Below are 13,022 nucleotides of genomic sequence, written 5' to 3'. Positions count from 1 at the left end.
AGACTAGGTACAATGAATTTGCGGTAGGCAGCGGCTTGGCTCTGCCCATGGCATTGCTGAAGTCCATGGGCGATGGTAACCACTCACCATCAAGTGGGCCGTATGCCCGTCTGCCTACAAAGGCAATAAAAAATATAAAAAAATAGAAATAATCTAAGGAACTATTTGAGATGAACCTATCACCTCATTTTTACAACGGAAAATTCCTCCATACTACCTGGAACCGCTGTGTTCATTCACAGTGCGTTCCCAGAGATCGTTTTTACCATTGACGCTTATGAGCTGAGTTGCTGACGGTCATAAGCGATGCTTACCTCATCAGGTAGCTTGTAAGCTCGTCTGCTTTATTCTTCTTCATCTTCTTCGTCGCTTTCTTCATTGCTGAAGGTGTCCCTGAAACTTGACCGTGGTCTCGTGAGCTGTTTCCATCTCGTCCGTCTGTCTTATAAATACAATATAAAAATTATAAAGAAATTTGTTGGCCAGACATTATTGACCTCCTTAGGGCAAAGAATGTGATCTCAGAACAAAACAACCAAAACTCACGACAAACTTAGTTTACCAGAGCCCAAAAACATCAAAACGTAATAGGACAACTTAACTGGAAACCTTTAAACTGGCTCATTTCATTGCCTATCTATCACATTCGATCTAAGTCAAAATTCTCTTCATCTTAATTCATTATAAAAAATAATTGCTGGACAGATCTTAATAAATTGGCCAAAAATTTTATAATAACTAGTTGCGAAGTTAACTATAAAATCATAATAAAACACTAAACTTTTTTATTGCGTAAACATAACAAAAGAAATTATATCATCTACCCTCAATCTAAAAACGAAATCTTTAACCGTGTAATTTTCTTGATAGTTTAGATATTTAGTACTAAATATTTTGCTATTGAGTCAAGTATAATTCTTAAATAAACTGAAATAGCAACATTTGTTTAAAATTTTCACGGCAACAAAATACGTTCATCAGAATAATGGAAGTAGATGCAGTAAGTAAGAAATGTATTATTATCCAGAAAGTTGACAATATCAGTTATGATCAAACTTTTCAGGAAAATATTAAAAGACATAATAGTTTCACAAGCCCAAACAGGAGAGCGCCTATATCGAAGAGAGCAGGACGTGAACGATGTCATAGCTATCATGCCCCAACAATTAAGAATCCTAAAAGCTCTGTACCTACTAAAAGTAAAGAAAATTGTTTAGAAGTGCCCAGGGTGAGTTTTTGATAGTTCGTATCTATTTAAATCTTCGGTAGTGTTAAAAAGGTAAGTTAGAATAGTATTTTCTAAAATTTGACTATATGACCGACGAATATGGCTGCAATACCAAAAAAAAATTACAGTACAGTACTCAAAATCTATTAGCTAAGTAACGTCTCATTCACCAGCAAATTTTCTTTTGTGTAATTTATCCATCTTGTTTGATAATGCTGATAGATAAAAAAAAAGATTTATTTACAAATAATACCCTTCAATACTAACTAAAACTGCATTTGAACGCACTCAATAAATCCTTTGCTTCAATAATCAAACTACGTTTTTAAGGAAGACTTTGACAAGTTTGACAAGAACTTGACAGTGGAAGATGCGTTCAAAATAGCTAGAAAATATTTTCGATATTTTACTTAAATTAACGTATAATTATATTTATTAAATTCATATCTATCTCGAATATTTTAAAATTCATTTTTTTATATTTTTTATAACTTTTAATCGCGTTCTAATCACTTTTCATGCAGTATTCATAGAATAAATGTATCCACTGCAGGCATTACCAAATATGGAGTTTGCTCGTTTTCCCAACCGTCCTCCCTTCGATCCTTAGTAGCTCTCAGTTTTTATTTTCTATTAATTAATTGTGTTACATTCAAATGTTTTCATTGCATTTTCTAGTGTTACAATTTTAATTTCCTTCTTTTAAACAAACGTGAGTTCCTTTTATATTTCAGTTCGTGTCATAATTTAGGTCATAGTGCCCATATAGGTTATGTTAAAAGTGAAAATTTGATTCGAATAGTTATTTTGAGTTGTTATTATTTTGAAGTCGTATTTCGCGTTGCAGATGTCTTTTAGGGTGGTCCGCAGTTCGAAGTTCCGTCACGTATATGGCCAGGCGTTGAAACGCGAACAATGTTATGATAACATAAGAGTATCAAAAAGTTCATGGGACTCAACGTTTTGTGCGGTTAACCCTAAGTTCTTAGCCATAATCGTCGAGTCAGCCGGCGGAGGTGCCTTCATAGTACTGCCTCATAACAAGGTAAGTCGTGAAAGCGAATTTCTTCAGATATTAATATTAATTTTAGTAATCTATCTGTTTAACTTTAACTACATTTTACTGAACTACATATTAATAGTTTCAGTATCATAAATATCAATGTGGCTTTATGGCTACCTACTTATTAATATATATAATTTTATAACTGTAAAATGTATGTAATTAAAAATTATATCCTTCCCGTCATGACAACATTTAGTTTCCGACTGTAATCGTGTATAAAACTCAATTAAAACAATAATAGCATTGACAGTTTAAAAAAGTAGTAAGGGATAATTTTTTCATTCACACTGAATTCCCTTTATCATGAATATCATTGAAACTGAGACAGGCCAAGTATATCTATTGCTAACCATATATTGGGAAGATTAGAAGAAATAAATTGTAAAAAAAAAAGCTGGTTGTAAGGGAATCATTTTTATACCAAAATAAAGAATACAAACTAGTCAGAAAACCAAAAACTGCTGTACCAATCTGCCAATTTGAAATTTAAATTCCTAAAACCGCATGAAGGTGGCTGTCCTAGATCCTTCTACATAACAAGAAATTGACATCAGTTTTTTTGCAATAGTTCATTGCATGTTTGATGATTTCTTTAATATCATTTCAGGAATTATATGCATTTCCATGTGTTATTTTCAGTAACACTATCATTCTCCCTATATTGTCTCTACAAGAAGCTATGTGTGCTAAACAAAAGTCTAGTATATTTGTACCGTGTAGTATATTCATCACAGTATCGAAACTAAGCAAATGATACATTATTTACATATATACACAGAATAATATAAAACAAAGGCATTTTACAAAGTCTTTCCTCACCACATTGACAATCCAAGTGTCGTTGTTTAATACTTTGAGACATGTAAAATTCCTTAAAATTTTGTTCATGTAACAACTTAATTTTTATAATTTTTTTGTTATGATAGATACCTTCATTACCCACAAATTTAGCATATTTTCAATGTATTTATGGATTTGATCCCAGTGAATGAATACCAGGTATGCCCAGACAGGATAATCTAAAAATAAAAGTTTGAACATTGTCTTCTTTTTACAACGGAGTGCAAGTTAAGATCAGTACCTCATTCAGTTCAGCTTATAGTAAAGAATCGAGTATTTTAAATTTTGCATTGAAACTATCAACAATACATCTATCTAGTGTGTTTAATGGATAAACAGATTTCCCAGCGTTAAAAAAATTAATTATAATGGATAAATTTAACAGTCAATGATACTCATAGATCACATAATTTTAAATATTAATATAATACTCTATTGCATCTTGTCACTAAGATAATTTTGTGTTAAGTTCGAGATTTTTATTCCTTGTGTTTTTATTTATTTCATTTATAAGAAATGCTTGGTTCATTAACTCCAGAATACTTATAGCTTTTTAGTGTCTCTTGCTATGGTCTTAGAGCTACATGGTTTATTGGGCTTAACTTTTGTTGAGTAGGTCTTTAGTGGAGCGCTCGTGGGCTTCCTTTTTAATGGCTTAGATGGGTGGACGAGCGCATGGCCAACCTAGTGCTAAGTGGTCACCAAGGCTCATAGACATGAACAGTGTAAATGCCACCACATACCCTTATATATTGATTGCTTTAAGGGACTAACAGTCAGGACTACAGGGCTATAAAAATGCACAGTAACTTTATTGAAATAATATTGTTAATATATTTTGTTTCTTACTTACATTACTAAGCACAGCGTAAATATAAAAAAGTACATCTAATAATACTAATTTGTTTCCATCCCTTATCACTGGAATGCATTGAGTCAGTAACTTGCATTATCTATACAAATTTTAGGTGTCTATTTATTTAAATTGATAACGCTGTCATAATTCATAATATTTTTACTATTTTACATATTAATTTCCCTCTCATATGTTTTGTAAATTTGAGTGGATTGACATGTTTACTTAATTTTATTTATCCGTTTTGTAGATTGCATAGAATTTTACTACTGATTGATAATAAAAGGTTAATTTATTATAACATATACAAGTACAACAACAAGTCGCCGTGGTCCAAGGGATAAGACGTCCGGTGCATTTGTATCTAGCGATGCATCGGTGTTCGAATTCCGCAGGCGGGTATCAATTTTTCTAATGAAAAACGTACTTAACAAATGTTCACGATTAACTTCCACGGTGAAGGAATAACATCGTGTAGTAAAAATCAAATCCGCAAAATTATAATTTGCGTAATTACTAGTGGTAGGACCTCTTGAGAATCCGCACGGGTAGGTACCACCACCCCGTCTTGTGGGTCCACCTACCTAAGCAATAAAAAAATGTACAGTTGATTTGATTAATAATACACTATGGTTACGTTATAAAATATTTTATAAAATCGAAGGAAATGTCATAATTACGGAGGATGTTTTGTTATCACTGGCCCTAACTGATTGTACGTGTTGTGACCGTAGCTACCATAGTAATTATGCATTCCACTTCGAAGGATAGGAGATCCGATATGAATTTGATGACACATATATAGGAATAGAGCTCGCCATTAATGATATATTACTGTTGTATTTATTTTTTTGTGGGCTTTAAAAGCCTTATTCTTAAAAACACGAAAAAAAGTGGTTTATCAGTAAGACAATGGAAGTTATGTGACTATATAACATTGTGTTACCGATCCGGTGTCACAATACGAGCGAACAATGAATAATGTTGAGGTCATATTACAAAAACACTGATTCCAAGTAATATCTCATTGATAAACTTGATGGTGGTTTTGCAAATTCGCTGTCTGTCTGTCTGATGCTTTGAACATGTTTTCGTTTTTTTTAATCAGCAGACCTTCGTGACTTATTGGGTAAATTATGAAACAAATCGCCTAGGTAATCGGTGATAAAATATCTTCTCACCCCACAGAGCTATTTGGCATAGGATAATATAAACGAAGTATTGGCTAAATTATGAAACTAATTGCTTAAATAATCGGTGGTAAAGGATCTTCTCACCCCACAGAGCTATTTGGCATAGGATAATATTAACTAAGTATTGGCTAAATTATGAAACCAATCGCCTAAGTAATCGGTGGTAAAGGATCTTCTCACCCCACAGAGCTATTTGGCAAAGGATACTATTAACTAAGTATTGGCTAAATTATGAAACCAATCGCCTAAGTAATCGGTGGTAAAGGATCTTCTCACCCCACAGAGCTATTTGGCATAGGATACTATTAACTAAGCATTGGCTAAATTATGAAACCAATCGCCTAAGTAATCGGTGGTAAAGGATCTTCTCACCCCACAGAACTATTTGGCATAGGATACTATTAACTAAGTATTGGCTAAATTATGAAACCAATCGCCTAAGTAATCGGTGGTAAAGGATCTTCTCACCCCACAGAGCTATTTGGCATAGGATACTATTAACTAAGTATTGGCTAAATTATGAAACAAATCGCCAAGGTAATCGGTGATAAAGTATCTTCTCACCCCACAGAGCTATTTGGCATAGGATACTATTAACTAAGTATTGGCTAAATTATGAAACCAATCGCCTAAATAATCGGTGGTAAAGGATCTTCTCACCCCACAGAGCTATTTGGCATAGGATACTATTAACTAAGTATTGGCTAAATTATGAAAACAATCGCCTAAGTAATCGGTGGTAAAGGATCTCACTCCACAGAGCTATTTGGCATAAGATACTATTAACTAAGTATTGGCTAAATTATGAAACCAATCGCCTAAGTAATCGGTGGTAAAGGATCTCACTCCACAGAGCTATTTGGCATAAGATACTATTAACTAAGTATTGGCTAAATTATGAAACCAATCGCCTAATTAATCGGTGGTAAAGGATCTCACCCCACAGAGCTATTTGGCAAAGGATACTACTACTAACTATATTTTCCACAGTAAAGTTATTTCGATAAAATTGACGAAGTCACTGTTATACCGCTTTAGAGCCCCTTTTTAGGTCCTTTACTCTAGGGTTGGTAACTGGTACTTCACCCGATATCTAGGGCCTCCGTTTTGTTTGACATCAGAGCCCATCCAAAGCAGTAAAAATAGTAAAAATACCGAGTAAAAATTACAAATAACCGGTAAAGAGCTCGAGTTCTAACGTTAGGTAGGTACGTTTAACTATATACTACAACTGAAAATTCGACCTCGTCTCTGAAAGTGGGTGGTGGCACTCAACACATCATGATGTATATGGACTTCAGGAATCACCACACTAAGTAGCCCGTGAGTTCGGCTAGTCTAGAGGAAGATAAAGTGTTGAAGAAATTTATTCGTTCTCCCCATTATACAGTTTTTTGCGCGAAATCAGTAAAATATTTAAACATCCTCATGGGTATCTATATACATATCGTTGTTGTCAAACCAAAATCTGCTATGTGCACTTTGAGATTTTTACTTTTTGACCCTTTCGTATAGTTCACAGCCCTGTCTACCGTATAAAAAAAACTGTTATGTGTCTATAGCTTTAATATTTATCTATAGCTTTCATTTGATACAGTTCTTAAAAATTCACCTTCATATAAAATTTTATACGAAAATGTTTTACTCGTTAATTCAAAATAGAGTTTTTGCACATAGCAGATTTTGGTTTGTCAGCGACGATATATAAATTACTAGCTGTACCCGTCCGCTTCGCTGGGCATTTAAAATTAACATTATTTTTTCTCACCCCCACACAGATTCTTATCATTAATGCCCCCGCAACTGGTGTAGGGAGTCCAACACTCATATAAATATTAGCCTATCCATTAAGTACATGTATTTTCTACATGGATACCAAGTTTCAAGTCAGTCGGATGCATGGTTCAGTAGTTATAACGGAACATCCGTAAAAACCACTGTAGATTTATATATTAGTATAGATTAATACGTAAAGCAAAAACTTTGCACCCCTTTTTACGAAAATTGCGCGGACGCAGAAGTAAGAAATTTCCCACACTTATGGAGAATATAGAGGAGTGCAGAATGCTAATATTTTTTGTAAATAATGTATTAAAAAGATGTACATTAAATCAATAAAAAAACATTACACACAATACCATGTATTTGACACAACGCGCTTAAATACTCTTTGGTCTATTGTCAAATTGAGAATAGATTAATATTGTTTGTCTATAGTATATAGCCTTGGCGAAACCTGTGATTATAGAAGTATACTTTTTGATAATAGAACTATAATAATATTCAAACTTATAATTTTAATTAATTTTAGGTCTAATTTCGACCGTTGAACGACCACTAGTATATGTAATGTTGCATGTAAAAAGTATGCCAAATACATTTTGATAATTCACGACTCGTATTTTATAATTATCACCGCATAAATGTCAAGATACATAATTCAGTGTACAGCGTGTGACGTGACGTAAATCTCTTTACGTATCTATCTACGTTGTTCGATGATGCGTCTTTTTAATATTTAATGTTTTATGAATGAAAGTGTTCTGAATATAATGAAGAATTTTTTTATTTTTTATTGCTTAGATGTGTGGACGAGCTCACAGCCCACCTGATGTTAAGTGGTTACTGGAGCCCATAGACATCTACAACGTAAATGCGCCACACACCTTGAGATATAGTTCTAAGGTCTCAGTATAGTCACAACGGTTGCCCCACCCTTCAAACCGAAACGCATTACTGCTTTCACGGCAGAAATAGGCGGGGCGGTGGTACCTACCCGTGCGGACTCACACGAGGTCCTACCACCAGTAATTACGCAAATTATAATTTTGCGGGTTTCATTTTTATTACACGATGTTATTCCTTCACCGTGGAAGTCAATCGTGAACATTTAGCAATAGCACTAATCTGGCTGATTTTAGTTAAAAAGTCTAAACACAGAGCCTCGCGCAGATTCTAGTAGCCTCCGTTGTGTTTCTCACCGGATCTCAGTGGTTCACGATTACGATCCGTTGGTAGATTCTGCGTAGCTCTGCTCTTGGTCGGGCTAGTGTCAGCAAATCCTCTCAGGTTGAGGTAGCTGAAATAGCCCCTTGTTAGGCTACCAGCGAATAGGTGGGGCAAAAATAAATAACGGATCCAAGGACACGTACTAGAAAGTTTATACATTTCCTCAAAGTGGTGGTTACTGGTGGTAGGACCTTTTGTGAGACCGCACGGGTAGGTACCACCGCCGTGCCTATTTCTGCCGTAAAGCAGTAATGCGTTTCGGTTTGAAGGGTGGGGCAGCCGTTGTAACTATACCTGAGACTTTAGAACTTATAGGTGGGTGGCGCATTTGCGTTGTAGAACCACCTAACGCTAGGTGGGCTGTGAGCTCGTCCACCCATCTAAGCAATAAAAAAAAAGTTATATGTTGTAGGTGCTCTATGAACCCTATAACAGCTGATCCTTTTGTACCTATTCAACGATTCTCTCTCTTCATCATCAGTACATAGTCTAAAACAAAGTCGCTTTCTCTGTCCCTATATCTGTCTGCCCCTATGTATGCTTAAATCTTTTAAACTACGCAACGGATTTCGATGCGGTTTTTTTTAATAGATAGAGTGATTGAAGAGGAAGGTTTATATGTATAATAATATCCATTAAATAGTGGAGAAATCAATAATAAATTACAGTTTCCGAAGCGAAGCGAGGGCGGGTCGCTAGTAAATAATAAACGCGTCTTAGAAATCGACGCTTGTTGACTCTCATTTTAGATGTTAGGGTTGCATATAATTCTAAATTATTCTTCTATATTGTACTAAGTGTTATAAAAAAGGTATTATTTAAAAAAAAAGAGACAGAGAGAGACTTATAACAAAGCGTACGTAACTTGAAGTGATAGCCCGAGGTGGCTTTTTTTTTTCCTACCTATGCTGATAGCCTTGAGAGGCTATTTCAGCTTCGCCCTAACGTTTGTAGGTGAGCTCACGGGGCTCAAACCTGACTACGATGCTAACACGAACCCTAGCAAGAGCCGTGCTTCGCAGAATCTACCACCGGATCGGAAACGCGACCCACTGCGAAGATCCGGCGAGAAACTCAGTGGGCTGTGTCTGAGAGTTCGAGGTGGCTAATAGAAAGACTGAAAATTTCTTTAAAAATTTTAACGTCAATTTCTACGACATTTATTTAACACACAGAGCCGAAGGTTTATATTTTAAGGTCAATGTGTCAAGTTTGCCGAAACCGGTATAACGTCTATAAACATGGGTGTAAAATTAACTCATTCCACATTAAGAGATGTATGAAACGTTACAGAAAATAGAATCCAAGGATGTGTGCGTGCGTGCCCCGTGGGTGTTGCTGTTGGAACATATTCACCAATATTAATAACAAGATGGATTTATTTATGTATTATGGTTTTGTTCTATATTAATCAAGGTTTTTTTTTTTATTGCTTAGATGTGTGGATGAGCTCACAGCCTGGTGTTAAGTGGTTACTGGAGCCCATAGACATCTACAACGTAAATGCGCCACCCACCTTGAGATATAAGTTCTAAGGTCTCAGTATAGTTACAACGGCCGCCCCACCCTTCAAACCGAAACGCCTTACTGCTTCACGGCAGAAATAGGCAGGGTGGTGGTAACCTACCCGTGCGGACTCACAAGAGGCCCCGCCACCAGTAATTACGTAAATTATAATTTTGCGGGTTTGATTTTTACTACACGATGTTATTTCTTCACCGTGGAAGTCAATCGTGAACATTTGTCAAGTACGTATTTTATGATATGTTTAAATGTTATGATATATTTATGTTATGATATTTTTTCGCTTCACGTTATACTAGATGTGGCTTTGATATAAAAATACTTCCCTATTTGAAACGGATTTTGTTTTGACTTGTTTTTATTTTCTTTTCTTGAGTGGAATCTCAGTAATGATAATAATAAAGCCTTTGTATTTCCAGTAAATGTACAAGTCTAAGTGATTTGTTGACATTGACAAGATTTTAAACGATTGGACTCAAAGGGCGCTTTCGTCTGTCAACCAAACAGCTAACCAAAAAATAAACCGAGATGTTTACCTCAAATCAAGTGTAAAGAAAACATGAATAGTCTTTAAATCCATACGCACCAATACGTCATATATATGTTAGAGGAGGTCTGAGAGTAGCATTTGTGACAGAGAAGTTGAGAAGGGCGCGCTTGGGATGGTATGGACATGCGATGATACGAAATGAAAATGAGATTGGTAAGAGAGTGTTAACTATGAATGTGGAAGGATTTAGAGGAAGAGGTAGACCTAAGAAGAAATGTATGGATTGCGTTAAAGACGATATGTGTAAGAGGGGAGTGAGCGAAGAAATGGTATATGATAGGAGAAAACATGTTGCGCCGACCTCAGGTGACTGGGAGAAGGGCAGGAGAATGATGATGATGACGCCGTGAAAGGGTAATTGTAAATCCATGAAATACTTCCATTATATTTTTCATTAACGAGAACAGAATTTTCATACACTATAAATCAAGTAGCCAAGACCAGCATTAAGACGTTGCTATAAATGGAACAGCCAAAGTTAAGTTGTCTTAAAATAGAACGGATTAATGAAAAATTTAACTCATAATTTGGCATCTAAATTGGCCGCAATTCAATTTTGGAACGTTAATAAAAATGTTCGATAACTGCCAATTGTGACTAATTAAGAAAACTTGCATCTCTATGACTAATCATAGGCCCGTGTAATTAATTATAGGTAGTATAGTGAATAATAATATAAAAATAGCTAATTATAAGTAACATTGTGTCCGTGATGAAGGTATAGGAGGTTAATTCATAGTTATCATCGTGGTGTGTATTGTCCTACGGGAACCTTATCGGAGCGATTAATAAAAACAATAAATATATTGACACGTTTATTCGTGTCAGCGACCGCGGTGGATCGCTGCACGTTAACCACTGATTAACACGTATAGTTCATTACTGTTACGCGCTGGGGCTTTGGGATAAATAAAAATTCTACCGGAGTACAACTTAAAACTGTATTTATCACTTAGAACACTTAAAACACTTCACAAACACTTTAAAATTCTCAATTCACTTCTTCCGCTTCGCTTCAGATGATCCGTTCGCTGTTTCGCTTCGAGTAGTTCCGATTACTCACTGACTGCGTGCCATCTCAGCAGCGCTTTTATAGTCGATATGACGTCCCTAGAATTATCGAGAATGTTCCACACAAGTCGAGTGTTTCCGCTATCTAGATCAATAGATGGCGTTTTACTTCTCGAGCGTTCTAGATGCTTCGATATTCGTTCGGCTATTCTGCGATAGATGGCGTTATTTTTACCGGCGTAACATTACTAAAATCGCCTAGTAAGCTAAACGGGGCGGGGTATCATTCCCCTACAGGATGAATAAATCTAACATTTGTTATTTGCGTATTACCGGGCTTAAAGCGCGTCTAGCAACCATTTTGTGATAATGTGTAAAAAGACACTACACAGTAACAATACCACCTTGTCTTCTTCACCTTTCAAAGAATAATGTGAGTGAATCAGCTTAAACTCGCCTGTCGTCTTGTGTTTATCAACTTCGGTTAAATAGCCAAAACCAATTAAAGTCATATTTATTAAGTGCCTAAAACGTGTGAAATAACCATTCCGGAATCCTAAAAATACATTACTTATGTGCATATACAGATTTGCTAAATTAGGCATCGTCATTCGTGAACCCGCCATCTAAAGCGAAATCAACTAGTGGGCCGAATTATCAACTCTACGGCTTTATTTCGTTGTCAGAAAAGAGTATTTTTCGCCCAATGTCTTATGCATAGGCTTGAAGCTGTATTTATTTTATGGCTTAGATGGATGGACGAGCTCACAGCCCACCTGGTGTTAAGTGGTTACTGAAGCCCATAGACATCCACAACGTAAATGCGACACCCACCTTGAGATATAAGTTCTAAGGTCTCAAGTATAGTTACAACGACTGCCCCACCCTTGAAATCGAATCACATTACTGCTTCACGACAGAAATAGGCAGTGTGGTGGTACCCACCCGCGCGGACTCACAAGAGGTCCTACCGTCAGTAATAACGCAAATTATAATTTTGCATATGTTAGAACGTTATTACTGCATAAAATAAACCCAAACGATAGTTGATCAAAATAATAATAGTTAATTACTTGTACAAGTATCTATCTAACCTAATGGAAAAGAGAAAATATTTGAAACACGCTTCATTATTAATAGAACGAGGTAAATTACGGAAATAATTTAGTGCATGGCGTGTATTGGGCAACAATTCGCATGAAACCGCGGGAAATTGAGGGCTCGCCCACGCGCGCTCCGAGAAAAGCGCGGCAAAACACGACGTGTGCAATCTGCGCCATTTGATATTTTGTAGATTATATCATAGGCTAGGGCTGCTAGGCCGTTTTCGACCGATTACTCCGTATACCTATACTCTAAACTGAAATCGGAGAGCCTATAGTTGTTGCTTATAAGTAAAAGGCGGTCTTTGCCTAACTCGTTTCAAAGATATTTCCTCTACATACCCACTGGAACACATCTTGGCATTAGAACAAGCATCTAGGCTTTAATGAAAATTATACGCTAAAATATATAAAAAAGTATTAGTATGATTTTTTACACCAATAACCATGCGTTACGAAAACAATTTAAGAAAACATTTGTTTTATAGGCGGTTTTTTAATTTTATTTTTATGATTGAATGATTACTGGTGGCCCGGAGGCCTTTCCAGTTTCACCAGAACAGGTGGGCGAACAAAGGCTCAGCCAGGAGGGGTGAGATTTGCTAATAGCTGCCCGAGCGTCTCCGAAGGAGACCTAACAAC

General features: G+C 35.9%; 1 protein-coding gene across 4 annotated transcripts in view; it reads left to right on the top strand.

Moving 5' to 3' along the window:
• Window positions 1-847: 847 nt before the first annotated feature.
• The window catches only part of LOC101745724 (coronin-1C-A), a 38,357-nt gene continuing 26,182 nt past the window's right edge, over window positions 848-13,022 (top strand). For 2 of the 4 annotated variants that reach the window (XM_062672874.1, XM_012692756.4), the window contains exons 1-2: window positions 1,571-1,940; window positions 2,076-2,273. In XM_062672874.1, the coding sequence (XP_062528858.1) occupies window positions 2,076-2,273 (198 nt within the window). In that variant the 5' untranslated portion in view covers window positions 1,571-1,940. Of the gene's footprint in view, window positions 1,001-1,063; window positions 1,229-1,570; window positions 1,941-2,075; window positions 2,274-13,022 lie in introns of those variants that run through there. The other 2 variants (XM_021349719.3, XM_021349718.3) reach the window with 2 other exon arrangements.

The sequence above is a fragment of the Bombyx mori genome, chromosome 16, assembly GCF_030269925.1.
Source record: "Bombyx mori chromosome 16, ASM3026992v2".
In the NCBI taxonomy this organism is placed as follows: Eukaryota; Metazoa; Arthropoda; class Insecta; order Lepidoptera; family Bombycidae; genus Bombyx; species Bombyx mori.
This window is presented reverse-complemented; position numbering and strand designations above follow the sequence as displayed.